This window comes from Orcinus orca, chromosome 14 (assembly GCF_937001465.1).
Source record: "Orcinus orca chromosome 14, mOrcOrc1.1, whole genome shotgun sequence".
NCBI classification, from domain to species: domain Eukaryota; kingdom Metazoa; phylum Chordata; class Mammalia; order Artiodactyla; family Delphinidae; genus Orcinus; species Orcinus orca.
In genome coordinates, this window is record NC_064572.1 from 75717485 (window position 1) to 75744961 (window position 27477).

The 27477-nt window shown below is 36.2% G+C and overlaps 1 protein-coding gene across 1 annotated transcript in view; it reads left to right on the forward strand.

Moving 5' to 3' along the window:
• The window catches only part of ATRNL1 (attractin like 1), a 706327-nt gene that overhangs the window by 295082 nt on the left and 383768 nt on the right, over positions 1-27477 (forward strand). The window contains exon 26 of the mRNA XM_049697035.1: positions 15041-15119. Coding sequence (XP_049552992.1) covers positions 15041-15119 — 79 coding nt within the window. The remainder of the gene's footprint in view (positions 1-15040; positions 15120-27477) is intronic.

Here is a 27477-nt window from a genome sequence, read left to right on the forward strand (position 1 = left end):
GCCAGCATTTATTGTTTGTAGATTTTTTGATGATGGCCGTTTTGACTAGTGTGAGATGATATCTCATTGTAGTTTTGATTTGCATTTCTCTAATGATTAATGATGTTGAGCATTCTTTTATGTGTTTGTTGGCAGTCTGTATATCTTCTTTGGAGAAATGTTTATTTAGGTTTTCTGCCCATTTTTGGATTGGGTTGTTTATTTTTTTGACATTGAGCTGCATGAGTTGCTTATATGTTTCAGAGATTAATCCTTTGTCAGTTGCTTCACTTGCAAATATATTCTCCCAATCTGAGGGTTGTCTTTTGTCTTGTTTATGGTTTCTTTTGCTGTGCAAAAGCTTTTAAGTTTCATTAGGTCCCATTTGTTTATTTTTGTTTTTATTTCCATTTCTCTAGGAGGTGGGTCAAAAAGCATCATGCTGTCATTTATGTCAGAGTGTTCTGCCTATGTTTTCCTCTAAGAGTTTGATGGCGTCTGGCCTTACATTTAGGTCTTTAATCCATGTGGAGATTATTTTTGTGTATGGTGTTAGGGAGTGTTCTAATTTCATTCTTTTACATGTAGCTGTCCAGTTTTCTCAGCACCACTTATTGAACAGGCTGTTTTTGCTCCACTCTATATCCTTGCCTCCTTTATCAAAGATAAGGTGACCACATGTGCGTGGGCTTATCTCTGGGCTTTCTATCCTGTTCCATTGATCTATATTTCTGTTTTTGTGCCAGTACCATACTCTTTTGATTACTGTAGCTTTGTAGTATAGTCTGAAGCCAGGGAGCCTGTTTCCTCTCAGCTCCATTTTTCTTTCTCAAGATTGCTTTGGCTATTCGGGGTCTTTTGTGTTTCCATACAAATTGTGAAGTTTTTTGTTCTAGTACTGTGAAAAATGCCAGTGGTAGTTTGATAGGGATTGCATTGAATCTGTAGATTGCTTTGGGTAGTAGAGTCATTTTCACAATGTTGATTCTTCCAATCTAAGAACATGGTATATCTCTCCACCTATTTGTATCATCTTTAATTTCTTTCATCAGTGCCTTATAATTTTTTGCCTACAGGTCTTTTTGTCTCCTTAGGTAGGTTTATTCCCAGATATTTTATTCTTTTTGTTGCAGTGGTAAATGGGAGTGTTTTTTTAAATTTCACTTTCAGATTTTTCATCATTAGTGTATAGGAATGTCAGAGATTTCTGTGCATTAATTTTGTATCCTGCTACTTTACCAAATTCATTGATTACCTCTTGTAGTTTTCTGGTAGCATCTATAGGATTCTGTATGTATAGTATCATGTCATCTGCAAGGAGTGACAGCTTTACTTCTTCTTTTCTGATTTGGATTCCTTTTATTTCTTTTTCTTCTCTGATTGCTGTGGCTAAAACTTCCAAAACTATGTTGAATAATGGTGGTGAGAGTGGGCATTCTTGTCTTGTTCCTGATCTTAGTGGAAATGGTTTCAGTTTTTCACCATTGAGGACGATGTTTGCTGTGGGCTTGTCATATATGGCCTTTATTATGTTGAGGAAAGTTCCCTCTATGCCTACTTTCTGGAGGATTTTTATCATAAATGGGTGTTGAATTTTGTCGAAAACTTTCTCTGCATCTTTTGAGATGATCATATGGTTTTTCTCCTTCATTTTGTTAATATGGTGTATCACATTGATTGATTTGCGTATATTGAAGAATCCTTGCATTCCTAGGATAAACCCCACTTGATCATGGTGTATTATCCTTTAAATGTGCTGTTGGATTCTGTTTGCTAGTATTTTGTTGAGGGTTTTTGCATCTATGTTCATCAGTGATATTGGCCTGTAGTTTTCTTTCTTTGTGACATCTTTGTCTCGTTTTGGTATTCGAGTGATGGTGGCCTCGTAGAATGAGTTTGGGAGTGTTCCTCCCTCTGCTATATTTTGGAAGAGTTTGAGAAGGATAGGTGTTAGCTCTTCTCTAAATGTTTGATAGAATTTGCCTGTGAAGCCATCTGGTTCTGGGCTTTTGTTTGTTGGAAGATTTTTAATCACAGTTTCAATTTCAGTGCTTGTGATTGGTCTGTTCATATTTTCTATTTCTTCCTGGTTCAGTCTCGGAAGGTTGTGCACTTCTAAGAATTTGTCCATTTCTTCCAGGTTGTCCACTGTATTGGCATATTGTTGCTTGTAGTAATCTCTCATCATCCTTTGTATTTCTGCAGTGTCAGTTGTTACTTCTCCTTTTTCATTTCTAATTCTATTGATTTGAGTCTTCTCCCTTTTTTTCTTGATGAGTCTGGCTAATGTTTTATCAATTTTGTTTATGTTCTCAAACAACCATCTTTTAGTTTTATTGATCTTTGTTGTCATTTCCTTCATTTCTTTTTCATTTATTTCTGATCTGATCTTTATGATTTCTTTCCTTCTGCTAACTTTGGGGGTTTTTTGTTCTTCTTTCTCTAATTGTTTCAGGTGTAAGGTTAGGTTGTTTATTTGAGATGTTTCTTGTTTCTTAAGGTAGACTTGTATAGCTGTAAACTTCCCTCTTAGAACTGCTTTTGCTGCATCCCATAGGTTTTGTGCCGTTGTGTTTTCATTGTCATTTGTTTCTAGGTACTTTTTGATTTCCTCTTTGATTTCTTCAGTGATCTCTTGGTTATTAAGTAGTGTGTTGTATAGCCTCCATATGTTTCTATTTCTTACAGATTTTTTTCCTGTAATTGATATCTAGTCTCATAGCATTGTGGTCAGAAGAGATACTTGATACGATTTCAATTTTCTTAAATTTACCAAGGCTTGATTTGTGACCCAAGATATGCTCTATCCTGGAGAATGTTCCATGAGCAATTGAGAAGAATGTGTATTCTGTTGTTTTTGGATGGAATTTTCTATAAATATCAATTAAGTCCATCTTGTTTAATGTATCATTTAAAGCTTGTGTTTCCTTATTTATTTTCATTTTGGATGATCTGTCCATTGGTGAAAGTGGGGTGTTAAGGTCCCCTACTATGAATGTGTTACTGTCGATTTCCCCTTTTATGGCTGTTAGTATTTGCCTTATGTATTGAGGTGCTCCTATGTTGGGTGCATAAATATTTACAATTGTTATATCTTCTTCTTGGATTGATCCTTTGATCATTATGTAGTGTCCTTCTTTGTCTCTTGTAATAATCTTTGTTTTAAGTCTATTTTGTCTGATCTGAGAATTGCTACTCCAGCTTTCTTTTGATTTCCATTTGCATGGAATATGTTTTTCCATCCCCTCACTTTCAGTCTGTATGTGTCCCTAGGTCTGAAGTGGGTCTCTTGTATACAGCATATATACGGGTCTTGTTTTTGTATCCATTCAGCCAGTCTGTGTCTTTTGGTTGGAGCATTTAATCCATTTACGTTCAAGGTAATTATCGATATGTATGTTTTTATTACCATATTCTTAATAGTTTTGGGTTTATTATTGTAGGTCTTTTCCTTCTCTTGTGTTTCCTGTCTAGAGAAGTTCCTTTAGCATTTGTTTTAAATCTGGTTTGATGGTGCTGAATTTTCTTAGCTTTTGCTTGTCTGTAAAGCTTTTAATTTCTCCATCAAATCTGAATGAGATCCTTGCTGGGTAATCTTGGTCGTAGGTTTTTCTCCTTCATCACTTTAAATATGTCCTGCCACTCCCTTCTGGCTTGCAGAGTTTCTGCTGAAAGATCAGCTGTTAACCTTATGGGGATTCCCTTATGTGTTACTTGTTATTTTTCCCTTGCTGCTTTTAATATTTGTTCTTTGTATTTAATTTTTGATAGTTTGATTAATATGTGTGTTGGCATGTTTCTCCTTGGATTTATCCTGTATGGGACTCTCTATGCTTCCTGGACTTGATTAACTATTTCCTTTCCCATATTAGGGAAGTTTTCAACTATAATCTCTTCAAACATTTTCTCAGTCCCTTTCTTTTTCTCTTCTTCTTCTGGGACCCCTATAATTCGAATGTTGGTGTGTTTAATGTTGTCCCAGGCATCTCTGAGAGTGTCCTCAATTCTTTTCATTCTTTTTTCTTTATTCTGCTCTGCAGTAGTTATTTCCACTATTTTATCTTCCAGGTCACTTATCCATTCTTCTGCCTCAGTTATTCTGCTTTTGATCCCTCTAGAGAGTTTTAAATTTCATTTATTGTGTTGTTCACCTTTGTTTGTTTGCTCTTTAGTTCTTCTAGGTCCTTGTTAAACGTTTCTTGTATTTTCTCCATTCTGTTTCCAAGATTTTGGATCATCTTTACTATCACTATTCTCAATTCTTTTTCAGGTTGACTGCCTATTTTCTCCTCATTTGTTAGGTTTGGTGGGTTTTTATCTTGCTCTTTCATCTGCTGTGTTTTTCTGTCTTTTCATTTTGCTTATCTTACTGTGTTTGGGGTCTCCTTTTCGCAGGCTGCAGGTTCGTAGTTCCCGTTGTTTTTGATGTCTGTCCCCAGTGGCTAAGGTTGGTTCAGACGGTGTGTAGGTTTCCTGGTGGAGGGGACCTAGTGCCTGTGTTCTGGTGGATGAGGCTTGATCTTGTCCTTCTGGTGGGCAGGTCCACGTCTGGTGGTGTGTTTTGGGGTGTCTGTGGCCTTATTATGATTTTAGGCAGCCTCTCTGCGAATGAATGGGTCTCTGTTCCTGTCTTGCTAGTTGTTTGGCATAGGGTGTCCAGCACTGTAGCTTGCTGGTTGTTGAGTGAAGCTGGGTCTTGGTGTTGAGATGGAGATCTCTGGGAGATATTACGTGGAGCTGGGAGGTCTCTTGTGGTCCAGTGTCCTGAACTTGGCTCTCCCACCTCAGTGGCACAGCCCTGACACCTGGCTGGAGCACCAAGAGCCTTTCATCCACAAGGCTCAGAATAAAAGGGAGAAAAAATAGAAAGAAAGAAAGAAAATAAAGTTATGAAAATAAAAAATAATTATTAAGAAAAAAACTTTAAAAAAAAAAGGACAGACAGAGCCATAGGACAAATGGTTAAAGCAAAGCTAGACAGACAAAATCACACGGAGAAGAATACACATACACACTCACAAAAAGAGAAAAGGGGGAAAAAAATATATCGTTGCTCCCAAAATCTACCTCCTCAATTTGGGATGATTTGTTGTCTATTCAGGTATTCCACAGATGCAGGGTACATCAAGTTGATTGTGGAGACTTAATCTGCTGCTCCTGAGGCTGCTGGGAGAGATTTCCCTTTCTCTTCTTTGTTTGCACAGCTCCCGGGGTTCAGGTTTGGATTTGCCCTTCCCGCACCCCGCCCCCCCCCCCCCCCCCCCCCCCCGCGCCGTGTAGGTCGCCTGAGGGCGTCTGTTCTTCGCTCAGACAGGGCGAGGTTAAAGGAGCAGCTGATTCGGGGGCTCTGGCTCATTCAGGCTGGGGGGAGAGAGGGGTACGGATGCGGGGCGAACCTGCGGCAGCAGAGGCCGGCATGACGCTGCACCAGCCTGAGGCGCGCCGTGCGTTCTCCCGGGGAAGTTGTCCCTGGATCCGGGGACACTGGCAGTGGCGGGCTGCACAGGCTCCCCGGAAGCGGGGTGTGGCGAGTGACCTGTGCTTGCACACAGGCTTCTTGGTGGCGGCAGCAACAGCCTTAGCGTCTCATGCCCGTCTCTGGGGTCTGCGCTGATAGCCGCGGTTCGCGCCGTCTCTGGAGTTCCTTTAGGCGGCGTTCTTAATTCCCTCTCCTTGCGCACCAGGAAACAAAGAGGCAAGAAAAAGTCTCTTGTCTCTTAGGCAGCTCCTAGACCTTTTTTCCCGGACTCCCTCCCGGCTAGCCGTGGCGCACTAACCCCCTTCAGGCTGTGTTCACACCGCCAACCCCAGTCCTCTTCCGGCGCTCCGACCAGCTCTCAGCCCCGCCCACCCCGGCGGGTGAGCAGACAAGCCTCTCGGGCTGGTGAGTGCCGGTCGGCCCTGATCCTCTGTGTGGGAATCTCTACGCTTTGCCCTCCGCACCCCTGCTGCTGTACTCTCCTCTGCGGCCCCGAAGCTTCCCCCTCTGCCACCTGCAGTCTCCGCCCGCGAAGGGACTTCCTAGTGTGTGGAAACCTTTCCTCCTTCACAGCTCCCTCCCTCTGGTGCAGGTCCCGTCCCTATTTTTGTCTCTCTTTTTTCTTTTACCCTACGCAGGTACGTGGGGCATTTTTTGCCTTTTGGGAGGTCTGAGGTCTTCTGCCAGCGTTCAGTAGGTGTTCTGTAGGAGTTGTTCCACATGTAGATGTATTTCTGATGTGTCTTTGGGGAGGAAGGTGATCTCCGTGTTTTACTCTTCCGCCATCTTTAAGCTCCTCTCTATAGTTTCTTGTAATCATCAGCTCTATCAGGATATAGACCACTTCCAGAATCTCAAAGAATCCTTCATAGGGCTTCCTTTACAGTCAGGCTTTTTCCTCGGCCATAAACCCTGGCAACCACAGATTGGTACCCTGTCTCTATAGTTTTGCCTTTCCCAGAATGTCATATACATGGAATCATACAGTATGTAACCTCCTGAGACTGGTTTCTTTCCCTTAGCATACTGTATTTGAGATTTATTCAAGTTGGTTTTTTCCATCAATAGTCCATTTCATTTTTGTTGTTAAGTGGTATTCCATTGTATGAATATACTCAAGTTTGTTTATCCATCCACCCTTTGATAAGAATTGTTATACTTTTCAGCAGCTATGAATAATGCTGCCGTGGACAAGGTACATATTTGTATAGGTTTTGTGCAGACATAAGTTTTCACTTCTTTAGGATAAATATCTGGAAGTGGGATTGCTGAATCATATAGCAAATGTATGTTTATCTTTATAATAACTGCCACTATTTTTCAGAGTGACTGTATCATTTTGCCTTGTCACCAGCAAAGTATGAAGGTTTCAGTTGTTCCACATTCTCAGTGCTTGGTCTTGTCAGTATTTTTTATTATAGCCATTCAAATAGGTGTGTGATTTTAATCTGCATTTCCCTAATGGCTAATGACATTGAATATCTTTTCATGTAATTATTAGCCACTTTTATCTTCTTTGGTTAAGTGTCTTTGCAGATTTTTTGCCTATTTTTTATTGTTTGTTTTCTTATTCTTGGGTTTGAGTATTCTTTATATGTCTGGATGTAAATCTTCTGCCAGAAGCGTGATTTGATATAATTTTTTCCCAGACTTTGACTTGTATTTTTATTCTTTTAACAGTGTCTTTTGTGGAGGAAAAAAAATGTTTTAATTTTGATAAAATCCAATGTATTTTTTTTTCTTTTATAAGTTATGCTTTTGGTGTCATATAAGAACTCTTTGCCTACTCAATGTCACATAGATTTCCTTCTAAGAGTTTTGTACTTTTACATTGTACATTTAAGTCTGTGATCCATTTCAGATGTCTTTTGTTTATGAGTCTATGATCCATTTTAGTTATTGTTTATGATTGAGGTATAGGTCAAGGTTCATTATTTTGCATGTGGATATCCAATTTTTACAGCCTTTGGAAAAGACTGGTCTTTCTCTTTTGAAATACCTTTGCAGCTCTGTCAAAAATCCATTCACCATCAGGCTTCCAGTTCCAGGAAACACTACATAAACATACATCTCTCTTTATGTCCCATGGGTCTCAACTATAAAACCTGGATGATATGCATGGGCAGCTATCTGGTAATTGTGAAAAGTAAGTATCATTAGGCAGATCAGGGAAGAACAGCAGAATTCAGAGCACCCTGAAGTATTTGGAAGTTAACCATTTATTCCTCCAGTATCCCCTGCCTTGAGCCTCAATGCAGAAAACATCCTGGAAAAATACTCTAGTTCTGACTTGTGCTATGGAAAAGGAAGCCCTTGAAGCTCAGAGAGTAGGGGAGATCCACCCCCCAATTTTTCCTCTCTTTTTTAAATACCCCCAATTCCAAACAGTCTTGAAGCAGGAACATTGGCTGCAGCAAAAACGGCCAGGAAGCTGCTAGAGCCAAATTTCCAAGGGTTGGGAATCTTCTACATAATGTGGAACTGTAGGTACAAGAGGGTCAATACAAATCCATTGCTTTTCCCTCTTCTCTGTCCTCCCAATGCAGAATGTGGCACAGTCACAGAAGCGGGTAGTTTCTGGCCAGAGGATGGAAAAGTGAAGCCCAGAGAACCAGAAAAAGTCTGGGAAATAACAGAGAGAAAAGCCATCCCATAAAGTTGAACTTCTGGGATTTTCCATGTGAGGCTCTTATCGTAATTAGTATACCAAAGAATTTGAGAAGTGGCTAATGGTTAGAACTCTGCCCAGGCCACAGACTGAACCCACATGGCAGACTCAAATAGCACTGAAAAAGCTTTGGGTACATTGTAAGCACAGCCTACAGATGTCTAAAGTAAAATATCTCTATAGAGAATATCAACATTTTCTATAAGATACAAATAAGACCTCAGTCCCTCTGTAAATTTGATACAGCAGAAAGGGCTGTGATGGAAGTGCGCCATTCTTCAGCGTGGTTAGCAAGTCAAGGACTGTCTGTCAATATTTATTTATAGCTTTAAGAAAAACTTTATCAGGTGTTGGATCTGTTAACCATCCATATGGAGGAAAGTAACATTTGACTCCTACCTCATACTAATCATAAAAATAAATACCAGGAGAAAAGGAAAAACAATGAAGTATCATCTAGAAGGTAATATGAGAATTCTTCTTCACATCTTTAGAACTGGGAAAATTTCTTAAACAGACACACAAAGCACTTCAATAAAATTAGACTACAGTAAAACTAACAATTTTTGTTGTCAGAAGATGTCATTAACATTGTGAAAAGTCAAGCCATGCAGTAGTATAAAATATTCACAACCTATATAAAGGATAAAGGCCTTATAGTCACAATATATAACTCATATAAATCAATAAGAAGCAGTCTTAAAACTCAACTCCCCGCCCCCCAAAATGGCAAGAGACTTGAATAAGCACTTCACAAAAAAGGATAAGTGGCTAACAAAATATAAAAATGTGCTCCATTTAATTTTTATCAGGGAATGCAAATTATAAAACTACAATATAATACTATTTACTATTCACCCATTATAGTGACTAAAAAGAACAAGATAGATGATATCAAATGTTGGAGTGGATGTGGAACTCTAGACACTTCTGGTGGTCTAGAAGTTGGTGCAACAACTTTGAAAACAATTTGACTGTATTCTAAAGTTGAGCTTACCCATACTCTGTGATCCAACAATTCCATTCCATCAAAGGTCATGTTAAGCATATTAAAGCAGTGTGTTTTAAATAGCCAAAACCTTGGAATAACCCAAATACCTAAAAATAATAGAATATGGGGCAATGAAAAGAACAAACTAATCCTAAAAGAACAATATGGATGGCATTCACTAACATAGTTTTGAACAAAAGAAGCTAGAAACAAAAGAATGAATATTTTAGGATTCCATTTGTGTAAAGTTCAGAAATAGGCAGAAACACACTATGGTGTTAAAAATCATTATGCTAGTGACCTCTGATGAATAGGGATGGGCAAAGTACTATTTCTTTACTGGGGTGGTGGTTACATGGGTATATTTTCTTTGCGATAATTCATTGAGCTGTATACTTATGATTTCTCTATGTGTGTTATGCATTAGTGCTTTAGGAAAGCTTTTTAAGAAGAGCATTTACTACTTTAAAAATATTAAGGGAATTTTGTAATTGAAACTTTTATCCTGACTACATGGTTTCAAAAGGTATGCTTTAAATAAAAGTTGAGTGTAGAAAAGAGCACTGTATACATTGACCTTTGTAATTTTTGGTGCAAGTTTGTGAGATTAAGGTTTTATCCAGGTACATGATTTGTAACAGGAGTAATTAACCAGGAAGGTCTTCCTTACTATATGTTCCTTGCCTTTTTAATACTTTGCCAAGGAGGCTTTAGAGCACTCTATTTTCTGTAAAATATTTCAAGAAAGGATTGAAGAGTTATCAAATGTGCTCTTTAGATTTGTAAATCTGTTACCAGTTTTGGGGAGGTTCATTTAGGTGTTTTTCTATGAATTTTACATAAATGATAGCAGAAGTAGATTTTATGGAGTCTTTCCGAGCCTTCATTTAACTGCTTCCATGTGGCTATGCAGTGAGGATTCAATTTGGGAGGAATTGATCCCTCACCAGCTTCATGAATGGGCTAAAGCCAGTAAGTGCATACCCTTCAATTCGCCAAGTGATTGGCGAAGAGTGGGCATGTATAATGGTATGTGATAGAAGTCTGAAACTGCGGCATTCGTTTTTGTATCTAAGGGAAAAACAAGCCTGAGAATAAAGCTGATGCACAACAGAGTGTATGTCAGAAAACAGAAAGAAATGTAGCCAGGGCCCTGACCAGTACAAACCTGGAAGTTATTCTTCCTTTTGAGTTTGGGGAGTGTCTTAGTCTGCTCAGGCTACCGTAAACAACTAACACAGACTGAGTGACTTTAACAACAGAAAGTTTATAGTCTCACAGTTTTGGAGGCTGGGAAGTCTAAGATCTGAGTGCCAGCATGGTTTGCTTCTGGTGAGAGCTTTCTTCTTGGCCTGTAGATGACTGCCTTCTTGGTGTGTGTTCACGTGGCCTTTTCTCGGTACAAGTGCTTGGGGAGAGAGCACAAGCTCTCTGGTGTTTCTTCTTATGAGGACACTAATTCTACTGGCTCAGGGCTCTACCGTTATGACCTCATTTAACTTTAGTTACATCCAAATTTCCTATCTCTAAGTATAATCACATTGGGGGTTAGGGCTTCAACATACAACTTTTGGAGGAACATTTGTAGCATTCTGCCTCTAGCCCCCTAAATCATGTCCTTATGGCATGCAAAGTACATTTATTTCATCCCAGCAATCCCAAAAGGCTTAATTCATTCCAGAATCGACACTAAAGTCTGAAGTCTCATCTGAATATCGTCTAAATCAGATATGGGTGAGATTTGGGGTACAAGTTAACCCGAGGCAAAATTCCTCTCTAGTTGTGAGCCTGTGAAACCAGGCAAATTATGTGATTCCAAAATACTACGGTGGTATAGGCATAGAATAGATATTCCCATTTCAAAAGGAAGAAAAGTAGAGGAAGAAAGGGGCGATGGATCCCAAGGAAGGCTAATCCCATCAAACTTAAAGATTTGAGAATAACCCTCCTTGGTTCAGTGCTCTACCTCCAGGTCCCCTGAGGGACGTCACCCCATAGCTCTGTGGTCCGGCCCTGCCACGTTAGCTTGGCAAGGTGGCCCTAATGCTGCAGCACTGTGCTGCAGCCTTGGCACCAAGGCTCTTGGCGGGGGTATCCTGGTCCTGTAAAACCCAAGAGGCTCCACCCTTTGAAACTGAGGAGGATCCATCCTTGCCCCCTGGGCCTGTGGTGGGAGTGGGAGCCCGAAAGGTCTCTGATTCCCTTCTGGGTCATTCTTCCCTTTTCTTAAAGGATAAAGCCTGCTTCCAACTGAATAGCTCTATGTTCCCATCCCATAGAATCCAAGAAGCCTGAAAACCTTCTTTCATTCCATCTTGTTTTCTCTATACCCTTTAGTTTAAACTCTCAGTGTCTCTGCTGGTATAATTCCATATCTATTCCTATAATAGTATATTATTAGAATATTTTCTTTTTATTACTTTTTATTACCAGCCTAATATGAATTTACATAGAAAGCATAACAAACTCCTAAAGTGTACATCTCCTCTTCTCAAGGAGGTAAAATCGTGAAAACTGAAAAATTTTATACTGGCTTCCTCTATCATTATAAAAGTGACACTCTTCACTTGTGTCATGAAATTTAGATCAGAAAGAATTTAAGTTCCCTGTGGAGAAATTCAGCAAGTCTTCACTGTCCTAAACTGAATCTTGATCATGTAACTATTTTGGAGGGAGGATATTGTGAATTACAAATTGTCAAATAAAAATACTTTTTGGTATTTAGGTTACGTTTAATTATTAAATGCAAATGAATTTTGGTGTGTGTACTATTGTCTACTACTGCAGACACTGTGAGAGAAACAGTTTACAAGATACGGTATCTGACTGAATATAAGGGATGATAAAATTGAATGTGTTTTTACATTTTACCTGGAAAGTAATGGTGAGACAAGAAGTCAGCAGAAAGGGGAGAACTTGCAATTTAAGACTTTTGTAACTTAGGCAATTTATGTAAACTCTCCATGACCTCAACTTTCTCATCTTTTAAATGAGTACATAACAGAATACACAGTGTATCATGTGTGATTGTGGTAATGATAGAATTAATGCATGTAAAACATATAACACAGTGCTTGGTACATATTACTCAATAGATGTTAGTTACTTTTATTATGAATGTTATTCAGGAGTACAGTTTGGACATGGTAGATTTGAGGTGATATTTATCTCTCTTGTTAAAATTCTTAAGGTATTATGGTAAGACTTAAATTCAGATAAATGGATCCTTGGACTATATATAAAGTATCGATTCTCACTACTATATTTCAACAGTTGCATTGTTAACTTGGATATAACAAGGGAAGTGTAACTGCTGTGGCAGTAATTCAGACTAGAACAGGGTTTCGGCACTATTGGCAGGTTGGCTGGGAAAATCTTTGTTGTGGGGAGGAAGACTGACCTCTATATTGTACCATATTTACCAGCATCCCACTTTATGTCCACCAAGTGGTGACAACCAAAAATGTCTCCAGCCACTGCCAAATGTCCCTGGAGGGCAAAACTCTCCTGAGAACCAGTGGACTAGAAGGAATCATGTAAGAAGAGTCTTCAAATATATAAAGAAGTATTAGAATATAGAAGAAGGAAATGGCTGATTCAGTGTAACCCAGAGACAGAAGCAGCACTGATTAATAAAAGTTAGAAAGACAGCTTAACAGAAAATTTTCATAGTTTGAGCTAGCTAAAAATACAATGCACCAACTTATGAGCCAGCAGAAGCTACAATGTGTATTTAATTAGGAACCGGATCACTATCAGAGTTGTGCTGGGAATTTCTTTCCTGGGAGGAGTCTGAACTAAATAATGTCATCGATCTCTTCTAATGATAAGATGCTCTCATTTTGTCAGGTTAAATGACTTATATTTGGAAATGATTCCAAATGAGGTCATAGTTGAAGCCATGAGAATAACTGAGCTCTTTTTCTGAGAGCAAGAATAGATAATAGCATGGTCTTATGAATGAATTTTCAGGAATGTCCATAATTTAAAACAAGGAGTCAGGAATGCAGTCTACTTTCACTGACTCCATAGTGTGTCAAGAAGGATGAAGGAAGCCAAGAAAATAAAGTGTTCAGAAGGGTTTTAAAGGATGGATGGTTGGTATTGTCAATTGAGAAGTAAAAGACAGTTGATAGAGAAAAGACTAGTTTATTTAATTTTTAGAAAGTCATGATGAGGAAGTACCCACTAAAATGTTGCATAGTATATAAACATTAATTATTAATGTTAACATTTTTATTAGTATACAAATTGGATACCAAATTATAAGACGTTAAATAAGACTAGGTTATGAGGAAATTGACATGGAAGTGGCTACATGGACCACTTGCTCAACAAACTAGAGGAAGCTACAGGGTTAATAAAATAGGGCTATTGTTTTTTATTTTTTAGGTGATGTGGGACTTGAGCACTTCTGAAAATTTAAATTTAGATGAAGTAGAATGAGTTTATAAATACTAGAGGGAAAGATAATTATGTAAAAAGCAGTAAGGTACCTCAGTGGTTGATACTGGGGAATATGGAAAACAACTGTTGTGACATAGTGTGCAAGCTCAGAGTTCAGAGTTCCCAACAGATGGGAAGGAAAGAGTCTGAGGCTTTGAGGCTCGTTTTGAATTTTGGCTCTACCACTTAAACTCCCTGTGTGACTCTAAGCAGTTTACTTTGAACTTTTCTGAGCATTGGATTCTTCTTTTCTAAAATAAGAATAATATATCCGATCTGGAAATGTTCGTATAAAACTAAACCCAGTCCTCAGTGTGATGTATCTAGCGCAGTATCTGGAATGTGTTTAGCACTCAGTGGATGGGTGCTAGAATTATCCATGTCATTGTCAGCATCATTGAAAGATATTCTAAGATTTCTTTAAGTGAGGCAAGGAGAAAAAATATATTAAGGATTTGACAAGAGTAGAAAGTGTCAACATTTACACTGCTTATGAGTGAATCAATTGATGAGTACAAGGGTGATCAGTTAAGGGTGAAGACCAGGTTTTTGGTAGTGGTCAGTGACCAGTGAATTTATAGTGGCACTGTCCTGCTCATTTCTGGGTCTTTTCATAGCATAATCTTTGACCACAGAGCAAAGGAAGGGAAAAGAAACAGTAATGCATGGTTGGGATTGGTTAACCAGATTCACATAAATCTGTTATTTTGAGATTTGTCAGTCTCAAATTACTGCTAAAAAAGTATCCTCTGTTACATAGTCTATCGCATATGGTACCTAATACATATTGACCACGTGTATATACATTGTAATTGAATTATTTCTTAATTTAAACATTAGCATATACAAGGGATTCTCAACTTCTGTAGAGCTGACATTTTGGACAGAATAATTCTTTGTCGTTGGGGGCAGTCCTGTGCATTGCAGGATGTTTAGCAGCATCCCTGGCTACACTCACTAGACGCAGGTTGCACTTCTCTCCCAGTGTGATAATCAGACATGTATCTAGACATAGTCAAATGTCCCAGTGGTGGGATGGGTGGGGGGGCTAAATCACCTTCAGTTGAGAACTACAGGAATATTCTCAGATATAAGATAGTTGCTAATAAAGGTAAAATGAATAAATGTGTGATATTTAAATCTATAAAATTCCCAGATTTTATGACTCAATAGCAATTCTAAAAAAATTTATTGCTGTATAAAACCAACAGAATTATAAAGTTACATTCCTTCTGACAGAGAAAATCTGAAAGATAGACTATAATATATATTAAAGAATATAAATAATTTTTCTACCTGTGTACTTTGCTTTTACTTGAGAATGTTTTACAAACTTCTAATTTATCTGTTTTGCTTGAATATTTACCAAGGCAAAGTGATTATTTCTATATATTTTAAGTCCTCTACATATTCTTTTATCATTTCATGACACATTGCAAGTGTTTTAAGCAAAAATTATTTGTGTTTTATTTTCTAGTTGTTTTTTATCCTTATTACTGGTGGCCGCTGTGGTGTGGAAGATCAAACAAACATGTTGGGCTTCTCGACGGAGAGAGGTAACAGTAATATTACTTAATCTTTAGTTTAAAGATTCAAGCAAACATATGGATCTGTATTCCTTAATTGACATCCTCCTTTCAAATAGAGATTTTCAAGTCAGTTTCATTTATTAAGATTGAGCAAGTCAATCTAGTATTTTTTAAGCTTTAGAACAAAATTTGCCACTGTCATTTTAAATCAGTATCTGTAGAAGCATTGGTTAGTTGCAGTTTTTTTAAAATAGTGTTAGAATTTATAGTGGTTACCAATATTAATTTTGTTGATTAACCTGCAATCTCTTTAATTTAGGTAGTTATACTATAAAAAGATTATTTTTATAACTTAAAAGAATATTCTGAGCAATAAATATTAATTTTTGGTTTGTATCTTGTAGAATTCTTTTTTTTGGTAATCAGATCTTTTTCATGGGTATCTGATAATCCAAGTATGTTTGAATTACACCTCAATTTGATACATTTCTATATCAGAATTAATCATGTGTGTCCCTTATAATCTTAAAATTGATAAAAACAGTAATACTCTTACAGAACAACAGCTGATGATGTAAATATATTAAACAAATATAGTTTCCTAACTTTGTATGTATTAGTTAATTGAAAGGAACAAAGAAATATAATAATATGAGGATCCTAAATGTGCAGTAGATTTATTGTTCTATACCTCATATAATGAAAAAGCGTTTCTGTTTTTATTAATATTATTATATTCTATTACTTTTTATTTTTATAAATTTATTTATTTATTTTTGACTGCATTGGGTCTTCATTGCTGCGCACGGGCTCTCTCTAGTTGCGGCGAGCGGGGGCTACTCTTCATTGCAGTGTGCGGGCTTCAGTAGTTGTGATGCGCAGGCTTCAGTAGTTGTGGCTCGTGGGCTCTAGAGTGCAGGCTCAGTAGTTGTGGTGCACAGGCTTAGTTGCTGTGCGACATGTGGGATCTTCCCGGACCAGGGCTCGAAGCCGTGTCCCCTGCATTGGCAGATGGATTCTTAACCACTGCGCCACCAGAGAAGTCCGTCTATTACTATTAATATTAGTATTATTAGCATTCTATTTGCTGTTGCATTTCCCAGTATATTTTTATACGTTTAATTTTGTGAAACAATGTATAGCAGAGATATAATTACTTACCTTCTTGTTTTCCACATATAAGAAGATTATATTTAAAAACAATCCAGAATATTCCAAATTATAGAATTAGTAAATGACATGAGTTCTTCTTAATTACTCTCCTATTTTCAAACATCCAGTGCCTACCTATAATGTATTTGCAAACTTGACACCACTCCCCTGCAAATAAATTACTTACCCTAATTCTCTCCACCTCTCTGATTTTCTATACATGGGCAGTGCAACATCAGTGAGAATTTACTTGGTATGGTCCTATGATAAAATGTAATCCAATATAAAAGGAATTCTTAAAATATTAATATATAAATATTTTGCAAAAAGTGGAATTCTGTGTGGAGATAAACAATCTTCTACACATGCTAGACAATCTATTAAGGTAAAAGTATGGATTCAGGAAGGAAAAAACAAGTGGTAGTCAGGCAGTATGAAAACATTCCATAATGAAGTAGAGCAAGTGAATATTTATGCCTCTTATCATTAGAAAAGAAGTTAAGCTCAATCAGGGAGCCTGGGTTCTCACTTCATTATGACTAGCAGTGTTTAAATATCTGATTTCTAAAGTTTATAAAATGTAACTGTATAAAGATAGAATTGTGAAAACATCTGTGTACAACTCTGCCATTAACTAGGTGGGTAAGCAGTCTAATTGAATTCAGTTTCCTCTAAAGAGAGGCGTCGTACTATATAACTTATTCTCAGGTTGAGGTTCCTAGAGCTCTAGGAATGTTTATATGTAATGACTAAAGTTTAGAAACTATTAAATATTTGAGAAAAATAATGGGAATTGTTCATTTAACTATGAAACTTTCACACTTTTCAAAATGACAGATTGCTTTTGGTTAATATATCACCTCAGTGTAGTATGTAGTTTATTGCATATTATCAGAAGCTCTGGCCAGCTGATACTACTTTAATTTTTAAAATACAAATATGAATTTAGTTTTTGATTAGAAGTCAAAATCTAAGTATGTGTTGCACATGTGAGAATGGAGGAAAAATAGGAAGGAAGGAAGAACTAGATTAGGGAGCTCTGGGCCAGTTCTAATCTGTGGTTCTAAATGTTACTATGTCCTCTTGATAATCCTCAATTTAGTGTCCTTCTTTCCAAGTCTTCCAGGTAATGAATCTTTGTTAAAGAATATAATAATATTTGCATTTAATTTGCTTCCTTTACCAAAATACAAAATCTGTCCTGTTGAGAGGTCATGTCATATTACAATATCATGTTAAAAAATATTATGGGGAATTTTATCATTTTTAATTTTATTAAATCTTTTAAATACAAATTTCTAAATGTCTTAGAAACCATTCATATTTTGATGCCCAAAGTAAAGTTGATATTATTTTGATGGCTACCAGACATCTATTTAGCTAATAATTTTTATATTATTAAAAGATTGTCATTTTGGTTTTAGAGACCCAATGACTTTTAACTACACAGTTGTAGCTAATATGATAATCCCATTTATAGACTTTATGTAAATGGGGTAAAAATGTGTTTTTATCTCTCTTTATTCAGTTTTAACTATTAGATTAACACTAATATTCCTCAAAGGAAAATACCTCAATATTTTTTCTTTATATGGAGATATTACTTTCTCCAAAGCATTAAGACATCAATTATTGTAAACCTCAGAGGACCCCTATGAGTAGTAGAATGACAGTTTATCTTTAACAGTAAATGAAGGTTATTTAAAGGATTCTTCCTTCTTGGTATTTCTGTAATTTTGTTATAGGAATTGTATTACTTGCTTTTCTAAATATAAGGACTGTTTTAAAATGAAAATAATCTTTAGACATTTTAAAAATATATTGTGTTAATTAAACCAGACATATTGCTTTTTTGTTTTTAACTGTTCGAAGGTTTGGGTCTCATAAACACACACGTACATTTTTTGTGTTATAATTTTAATATCAGAAGCCCATTAATAATGTTATGTCTTTGAATAATACCCCTTGAATTCAGGGGCTCTTAAAAACACAAAAATGAAACTATAAAGGACCTTAATTTTTTTTTTTTTAAGGACCTTAATTTTAATGTTACCTCTTCATATGGGAGCTTGAAACCCATTTCTGTGATAACCCTATTAAAAATAAGAAAGTTTCGTGTGCATGTGTGTGGAGGGGATGCTGTGCTAATTAATGGAAACAATAAGTGGACATTGATCAGTGGAAATATTATAAAATATGAAAAGGATGAGTTTATTTTTATAGCTTATGCTTGTTACAGAGGTCTTGAAAACCTTGAGTTTCAAAGGCACCTTGAAGTTTAGATAAATAGTCATTACATTACAAAAACATTTGTTAGAGCCAGGTATATATTAAAAGGAGACTTTTTTTTTTTTTTTTTTTTTTGCGGTACGCGGGCCTCTCACTGTTGTGGCCTCTCCCGCTGCGGAGCACAGGCTCCAGACGCGCAGGCTCAGCGGCCATGGCTCACGGGCCCAGCCGCTCCGCGGCATGTGGGATCTTCCCAGACCGGGGCATGAACCGGTGTCCCCTGCATCGGCAGGCAGACTCTCAACCACTGCGTCACCAGGGAAGCCCAAAAGGAGACTTTTTAAATAGCATCGTCATACTTAATAAGTTTCATGTTTAAACTAAAACATGTGTTTTTAATAGGTATTAAAGGCACAAACCCATTAAAATTTTATAATTACTCCTTGCAATAAAGGTATTTAATCTTATATTTGACTAACATAAGTGGAAATATCATGCATATCTTAATAGTTATAAGAAGTTAATTTTTTCAGTTCACAACATTTATTCCCATATATTTTGGATGGTTTAACTGTAGTATGCCTCCATTAAAATCTAACTGGAAAATCTGTAGAATAATAGATCCCATAAGCAAAGGTAAGGTTATATTAATCAACTTCATATTACTAGTGGGTTTGTGTATTTGAATGATTATATTTCCTGTACCAGGAATTTTTATTTCTTTTATTCTCTTTACAGTTCTTTAAAGAATAAAAAATATATTAATATAGTTCGTTACCACATTATTTGCTTATACTTCATAGTATAGTATGCATCTCTAATGCTTAAAAATCAATAAGAACAATATTGTCTGGGATAAGTCAATGTCCAATGAGTAACTGATCTTGTGTTCATGATGCTCTATTTTCCTGCACATTTCACAGTCACGCAGCATAAAACCTAACTTTGAATTTAACATAATCAACCTGAAGCTTGAATTAAAAATAATAAACTAAACCCCATAAATAATAGCTCTGAGTGACAAACTACTTTTCTTAAGGCAAACAGATTAACTCTTTCCTCTGTTTCATGGGCACAAAAAAACAGAAAAGAATTAATATCATTAAGTTATACTTTACTAAGGAAGTGTCATGAGTCAACAATTTATGATAAATATCATCTCTGAGAGTCTGAATTTGTGGTAAATGGGTTCTCATCTAAATATTATTGATGTAATGCATCATTGTTTACAAAGTAAGTTACTGTACCTCTTTAGAAATACACCCAACTTATTTAGAGAGAGGAGAGTGGGCACAGAGTGAAGAGAGTAATGAGAAAATGTTACTTTGGGTGGAAAAATTAATTAATTTAGGTACTGTATGAAACTTCTTGTACAATTTCTTAGTAATTTAAGAATCTGTATTTTATTTTTAATGGTCAAAATTGCAATATCTAGATAAAGCTTTCCATAAAACATGTTCCTTGGTCAAAAAAGCAAGAAGTTTTAAAAATCATTATTAAATAATGAGCTCAAATAAATGTCTATCTTGGCAGTTAATGGCCTTAGTATCAACTTATTTTTCCTTAACATTTTCTGTAATATTATGACACAAATCAATCATTTGATGTACCACTTAGAAAGAAAAAACAGTGCCAATTAACTATGGCTCTCTTGCCACTAAGAATATTTGTTTTATACTATTCAAAGGACTCTTACAGAATTACTTAGATATAGATTTTATTGTATATCAACATATATATACATTGAAAGGAAAGTAAAAGCAAAATAAATTGGGTAAGGTATTACCAAAACTTGTTCATAGTCCAGTTTTTCATAAATCACTTTGACTTAGGAAAAAAACGTTTTGTTTATTTCACATAGTACCATTGACTAGAGTAATCAAGTTTGTGTCTGTGCAGGCAATGACAACTATATCATAACTGCCATCTGGCCAGTAGTGATTGTACAATTTCATTGATTATAAGACACGTCAGACTTCAGAGATATTAAAATGTGAAAACAAAGTATGTCTTAGAATCTATAAAATATGGTAGGGCCTACTTTATAAGGTTTATAGTACTAAATGAGTTAATACGTTCTAAATACCCCACTGCCTGTTACTTAACAGACTTAAAAAAACGTTAGCAGTTATTGTTTGTTGATACGTAAAATAAAGAATGATTAGCGGGCTTCCCTGGTGGTGCAGTTGTTGAGAGTCCGCCTGCTGATGCAGGGGACATGGGTTCGTGCCCCGTTCTGGGAAGATCCCACATGCGGCGGAGCGGCTGCGCCCGTGAGCCATGGCCACTGAGCCTGCGCGTCTGGAGCTTGTGCTCCGCAGCGGGAGAGACCACAACATTGAGAGGCCCGCGTACCGCCAAAAAAAAAAAAAAAAAAGAATGATTAGCAATATATTATGCGTTCATATTAGTAACAGCAACTCCTGTATATCTAGGATTCTTTTCCTCCTCCATATCCATTTTAACACAGTGATTCTCAATCTAGCCGGTCCTTTAGAATCACCTGTAGATCTTAAAAAATATATTTATATATCCCTGAGTGCCACTCCACTACTCGACCCCCATCAGACCTATAAATCAGAATTTCTTTGAGGCTCAGCTTGATGTATCTGTTTTTAAGCCCACAATTGATTGTAATATGCACCATTAGCACTGAAACTCTGCTTTGACTTCTACTCTTAGAGAGATGGAAAACCATTGAAGGGTTTTCCACAGAGGAGTTAAGTGATTTGAGCTAAAAGGATCTGCTTTTAAACTGATAATTCTGCTGCTGTGTTAAAACTAGATTACAGATAGACACCTGTAGACACAGGGAGACTAGTAAGTAGGTTATTACCATACCTGGTGAGAGATGATGATGGATCAGATCAGGAGGTGGCAGTGGATATGGCAAGAAGTGATTGGATTATGAGTACATATTGAAGATAGTAACAGGATTAGATGGATGGGGTGGTGTGAGAAAGAAATAAACCAAGCATAGAGCATGCAGAAAATGAAGGAAATAATAGAGACTAGAGGAGAAATTAATGCAATAGAGAACTGAAAAACAGCATAGAAAATCAATGAACATAAGTTGGTTCTTTGAAAGATCAACAAAATTGACAAAATAGCTCAACTGACCAAGAATAAAAGAGAGAAGATTCAAATCACTAAAATCGGGAATGAAAGAGGCAACGTTATTACTGATCTTCTCGAGATAAAAAGGCTTCTAAGGGTACACTATGAACATCTGTAGGCCAACAACTGGATAATTTAAGTGAAATGGAAAACTCCTGGAAAGGGATAAACTGTCAAAACTGATTCAAGAAGAAATATAAAATCTGAGTTAGACTGGTAACAAGCAGAAAGATGCATTAGTAATTAAAAAATTTCACACTAGATGGATCAATGTCCTGTCTGCAACAAGCACATGTAGCACCCAGATCCTGCTTTCTAATACAATTTTCAATTAAAGGAACCAGGGATTTTTGGAGAATTGGCCGATTCTCAGACTGGGAAAGGAAATACACAAACTGAGCCTGGAGTTTCTTGTAGTGCCAGAATGTAAGGAATTGTTCAAATACACAAACAAACATACACACACACAAACACTACAATGATGAGAGTATGTCAGAGGGATACTAGAGCCACTAGAGACAGCTCCCATGATCAAAACAGGAACAATTTGAGCAATAAAATAAAGTAATATTTTATGATAAGCAGGTATATAAAATAAATATCAGTGAACCCATACTGATATAAACAAGTTATTGAATAAATAAATAAATGGAGGAGAATTGATGTTCTCCCATGCAGAAGAATTCCAAATAATTTATGTAGGTAGTTTGCCCTTGAGTAGGTGGAGCATAACTGCACACTCCTTAAGTGTGAGATGAACATGGTGACTTCCTTGCAAAGAACACGGTATGGAATGGGGTAAAAAGAGTAAAACTGAGTCACTTTACAGTGGAGAAGTCTGGCAGACACACCCTTAGCCAGGTGATCAAGGTCAACATCAACAGAGATTAGTCATGGTGATAGTATGTATCTTTGATATGATGTGATAAGAATGGGACTTTATCTCTGTGGTCTTCCTCCCCAAAACCCATGACTCTATCTAATCATGAGAAAAACATTAGCTCAGTCCTAGTTGAAGAACAATACCTGAATCTAAAAAAATACTTGATCAGTACTCATCAGAACTGTCAAGCTTTAGGAGACATGACTACTAAATGTAACGTAATATCCTAGAAAGGATCCTGGAACAGAATAAAAAATGGACTTTAGTTAATAATAATGTATCAATATTGGTTCACTAATTGTCACAAATATACCATACTAATGCAAAATGATACTAATAGGAGAAACTGGGTATGGGACATACTGAAACTCTGAAATATCTTTGCAATTTTTCTATAAATCTAAAACTATTACAAAATGAAATTATTTTTAAAACTTTTCACAAAGAAAAGTCTAGGCTCAGATGGCTTAACTGGTGAATCCTACCAGACATTTAAAGAAGAATTAATATCAGTCCTCACAAACTCTTCCAAAAAAATAGAAGAGGAAGGAATGCTTCCCAGCTCTTTCTGTGAGGCCAGTATTATCCTGATACCAAATACAGACTACGACATAAGCACAGACCAATATCCCTTATGAATACACACACAAAAAATCCTCAACAAAATACTAGCAAACTGAAACCAAAAACACATGAAAGAATTATACAGTATGGCCAAGGAGGATTCATCTCATGAATGTTAGACTGGTTCAACGTATGAAGATCAGTCAATACAATACACCATATCAATAGAATAAAGGACACTAATCACATGAGAATCGCAGTAGATGGTAAAAAAAAAAAAAAAAAGCCAAACCCTTTCATTATAAAACAGCCAACAAACTAAGAGTGAAAGCAAGCTTAACCTGGTAAAGGGTGTCTACGAAAAACACATAGCTAGTTAACATCGTATTTAAAGAATTCTTCCCTAAGGTCAGGAACAAATCAAGGATGTCCACTCTTAACGTTTCTGTTCAACATTGTACCCAGATGTTCAAGCCAGGGCAATTAGGCAAGGAAATGGGGTAACAGCTGTCCAGATTGGAAAGAAGTAAAACTATCTCTATTAGCAGATGACATGTTTTTCGTATAAAAATCCTCGGGAAACCACCAAAAGATTATTAGAACTAATAAATGATTTCATTAAACTTATAGAATATAAGATCAATATACAAAAATCAGTTATATTTCTATACACAAACAATGAACAATCTGAAAATAGAATTAAGAAAACAATTTGATTTAAAATAACATCAGTACGAATAAATTACTTAGGAACAAATTTAAGAAGATAAGTATGAAACTTATACTCTGAAACCTACAAAACATTGTTGAAAGAAATTAAAAAGATTTCAATGAATGGTAAGATGTTCCTAGTTGGTAGATTGGAAGACTTTATATTGTTAAGATGGCAATATTTCCCAACTGATACACAGATTCAGCATGATCCCTATCGAAACACCAACTGGCTTCTTAGTAAAAATTGACAAGAGAATCCTAAAATTCATATAAAAATTCAGAGGACCCCGAATAGCTAAAACAATTTTGAAAAAGAGGGAAAGACTCTATCACCAAAGCAAAGCCGGAAGACTCACACTTCCTAAATTCAACTCACTGCAAAGCTACATTAGTCAGTTTGGTGAGCTTTCTGGCATAAGGATGGACATATGATCAACAGAATAAAATTGAGAGTCCAGAAATAAACCCTTATATTTACAGTCAGTCGATTTTCTACAAGGGTTTTAAGACAATTAAATTGGGGAAAGATTAGTCTTTCCAACAAATGATGTTGGGCAACTGGATAGCCACATGCAAAAGAATGAAGTTGGACCGATACTTCACACCATCCACAAAACTGAGGGAACAATACACATAGATGTAAGAGCTAAAACTAAAACATCCGTAGAAGAAAACACAGGAATAAATTTTCCTGACCTTGAAAAGTCCTCTTAGACATGACACCAAAACACAAGTGGCAAAAGAAAAAATAGATAAATAGGAATTCATCAAAATTAAAAACTTTTGTGCTTCAAATAAAACCATCAAGAAAGTGAAAAGACAACCTAAAGAATGAGAGTAAATGTTTGTAAATCATTTATCTAAGTGACTTGTATCTAAATATGTAAAGAATGCTTACAACTCAGTAAAATAACAGATGATTCAATTAAAAATAGCCAAAGGATTATGACTGGGCATTTCTCCAAATGAGATATATATAAATGGCCAATAAACATAGGAAAAGGTGCTCAGCAACATTAGCCGCCAGGAAAATAGAAATAAAACCCACAGAATACCACTTCACACCCACTAGGATGGTTATGATCAGCAATAATATATGTTATTATTCACCAGTAATTACCACCATTAACTACCAATATTCATCAATAAGTATCACCAATTATCACTAATAAATGGTAATAATAAATTGAGGATGTGGAGAAATTTAATGCCTCATACATTGTTGCTGGGTATGTAAAATGGTGCAGCCACTTTGTAATACAGTCTGTCAATTTCTCAAAAGGTTAAAGTCTCCTTATGACCCAGCAATGTCACCCCTAGGTATATACCTCAGAGAAATGACAACATAGATAAACAGAAAAACTTGTACATAAATATTTTTAACAACATTATTCATAATAGCCATAAAGCAAAACATCCCAAATGTCCTTCAGCAGATGAGTGAATAGTGTGATATGTTTGTAAATGGAATGTTACACTGTATTAGAAAAGAATGAAGTCCTGATAGATGCTGTAACAATGGATAAACCTTGACAACATTAGGCAAATCTATAGAGACAGAAAATTCGTGGTTGTCTTGGGCTGTGGGGCGCCTGGTGGGTGAGGAGTGAGGGGTGGCTGAATAGCAAGTGGTTGCTAATAGGTACAGAGTTTCTTTTTGGGGTATTGGAAATATTTAAAATCAGATTGTGTTGACTGTTGCACAGCTCTGTGAATATACTAAATACCATTTAATTTACACTTTAAATGTCTGAATTGTATTGTATATGAATATCTCAAAATAGCTGTTAAAAAAGGAGAGAGAGAGAGGTTCGGAGGAGGAAGAGAGAACTTAAAGCATGAAGTGTAGATAACTCTTAAGAGGTTTTTTGCTTCAGTGGGGCAGAGTGTATATACTTTACACTCCTGCCTTTTGTTGTAGAGGAATTTACTTTCAGTGCTTCAGTCTAAAGCTAATCCTTCCACTTGTGCACTGGATGGCCCTCATTGAATCATGTAGATAAGGCAACCATATAGTTGATTGAACTTAAAACAAGCACACACATTTAAACTGGTTATTTAATTTTGATGTTTTGTAATGTAAATGGAATGTTCATTAATATAGTACAGCAAAGCAAGTAAATTATATCATATTCTTGAAGTCTAACATAGATGCTTCTCATTTACAATCATTTATGTGGGTCAATGTAAAAAGGAAACAGAATTAAAAATCTATTTTTTGTTTTATTTACACCTGCTAGATGACTAGGGACTAGTATGTTCTCTCTTACATCTAAATACTTGATTAGTAAAAGAATTTTGACTTATCAGAAGTTGCATTGCTTTTGCTGAAATAATATCTTTTTTAAAGTAAAAGATATTATTTCAAGGTATATGATCTTTTGTATAGCATAAATTATTGTGGAATGATGGAAATAGAATTTCTCAGAATTGTATTCAGATCCAGGTTTGGCACATTAAAAGCTGAGTGTATGGGTGATAGTATGACCAGCATTCCATATTAACATCGTTCATATTTTGTAAATAGTTTAAAATAAAAGAATTGTCGCACTTAAGAATATGCCATAATTTTCACATCTGTATATGAGGATCCCTCTGCCTACCTCCTACCTCCTTCCTACAGTGTCCTCCCCACCCCCCGACTGCATACTTTTTTGCTAGCTGTATACTATTAATACTTGGGCATTTATATATACTTTTTATTTTTATAAATTTACTTATTTAATTTTTTTTTTTTTTTTTTTGGCTGTGTGGGGTCTTCATTGCTGCGTGAGGGCTTTCTCTAGTTGCGGTGAGCAGGGGCTATTCTTTGTTGCAGTGCGCAGGCTTCTCATTGTGGTGTTGTTGTGGAGCACGTGCTCTAGGTGCACAGGCTTCAGTAGTTGTGGCACGCGGACTCTAGAGCGCCAGCTCAGTAGTTGTGGTGCACGGAGCTTAGTTGCTCTGTGGCATGTGGGATCTTCCCAGACCAGGGCTCGAACCCGTGTCCCCTGCATTGGCAGGCAGATTCTTAACCACTGTGTCACCAGGGAAGTCCCTATATATACATTTAAGCCTAATACATAATTAAGCACTATGTATAATTTTATGAGCTAAAATTTCTTCTCTTTGTGAACTTTTAAGGTACATTCTACTGATTCTAGTTGGTTAGAAAATCTGCTTCTAGCAATTTTATTTTAAATTATGACTGAACATGGTTACTGTAATGCATTCCTTATTAATTGTCCAAAATTAGTTTAGTTATCTAACAGTATATAGTTATCTCAATCATGTACTTAGTATTTTTATTTCAAAATAAAAATGCTTTTATTAATATCAGCATCCTGAAGAATTGATTTTCCCAATAATTCAACCACATTATAAGGAACATAAAAACAGTATTAAATTGAAACATCTAGATATTGTGCACCCTCCATCACTGGTAGTGGTTTACTGTAATAGGGATTCTCAATCAAAGAGGACATTTCAAAATAGTATAATTTGAAAAAGCCTCCTCTGCTTGAATTTGATGTCCCCTTTAGAGAGGCAATTCTCTTTTCTTTCTCATCCCCAAGAGTCACAGCTGTACTGGAAATAATGCTAAATTGGCATTTGACAGATACTGTCATTATCAAGAAATTACCTGGTATTCTTGCTACATAGTATATTGCATTTATTTATTTTTAAAGTCTTTTAATATCTGCATAATTGTGGTCTAATTTGGTTTGTTGTCATTCACTGAAATGA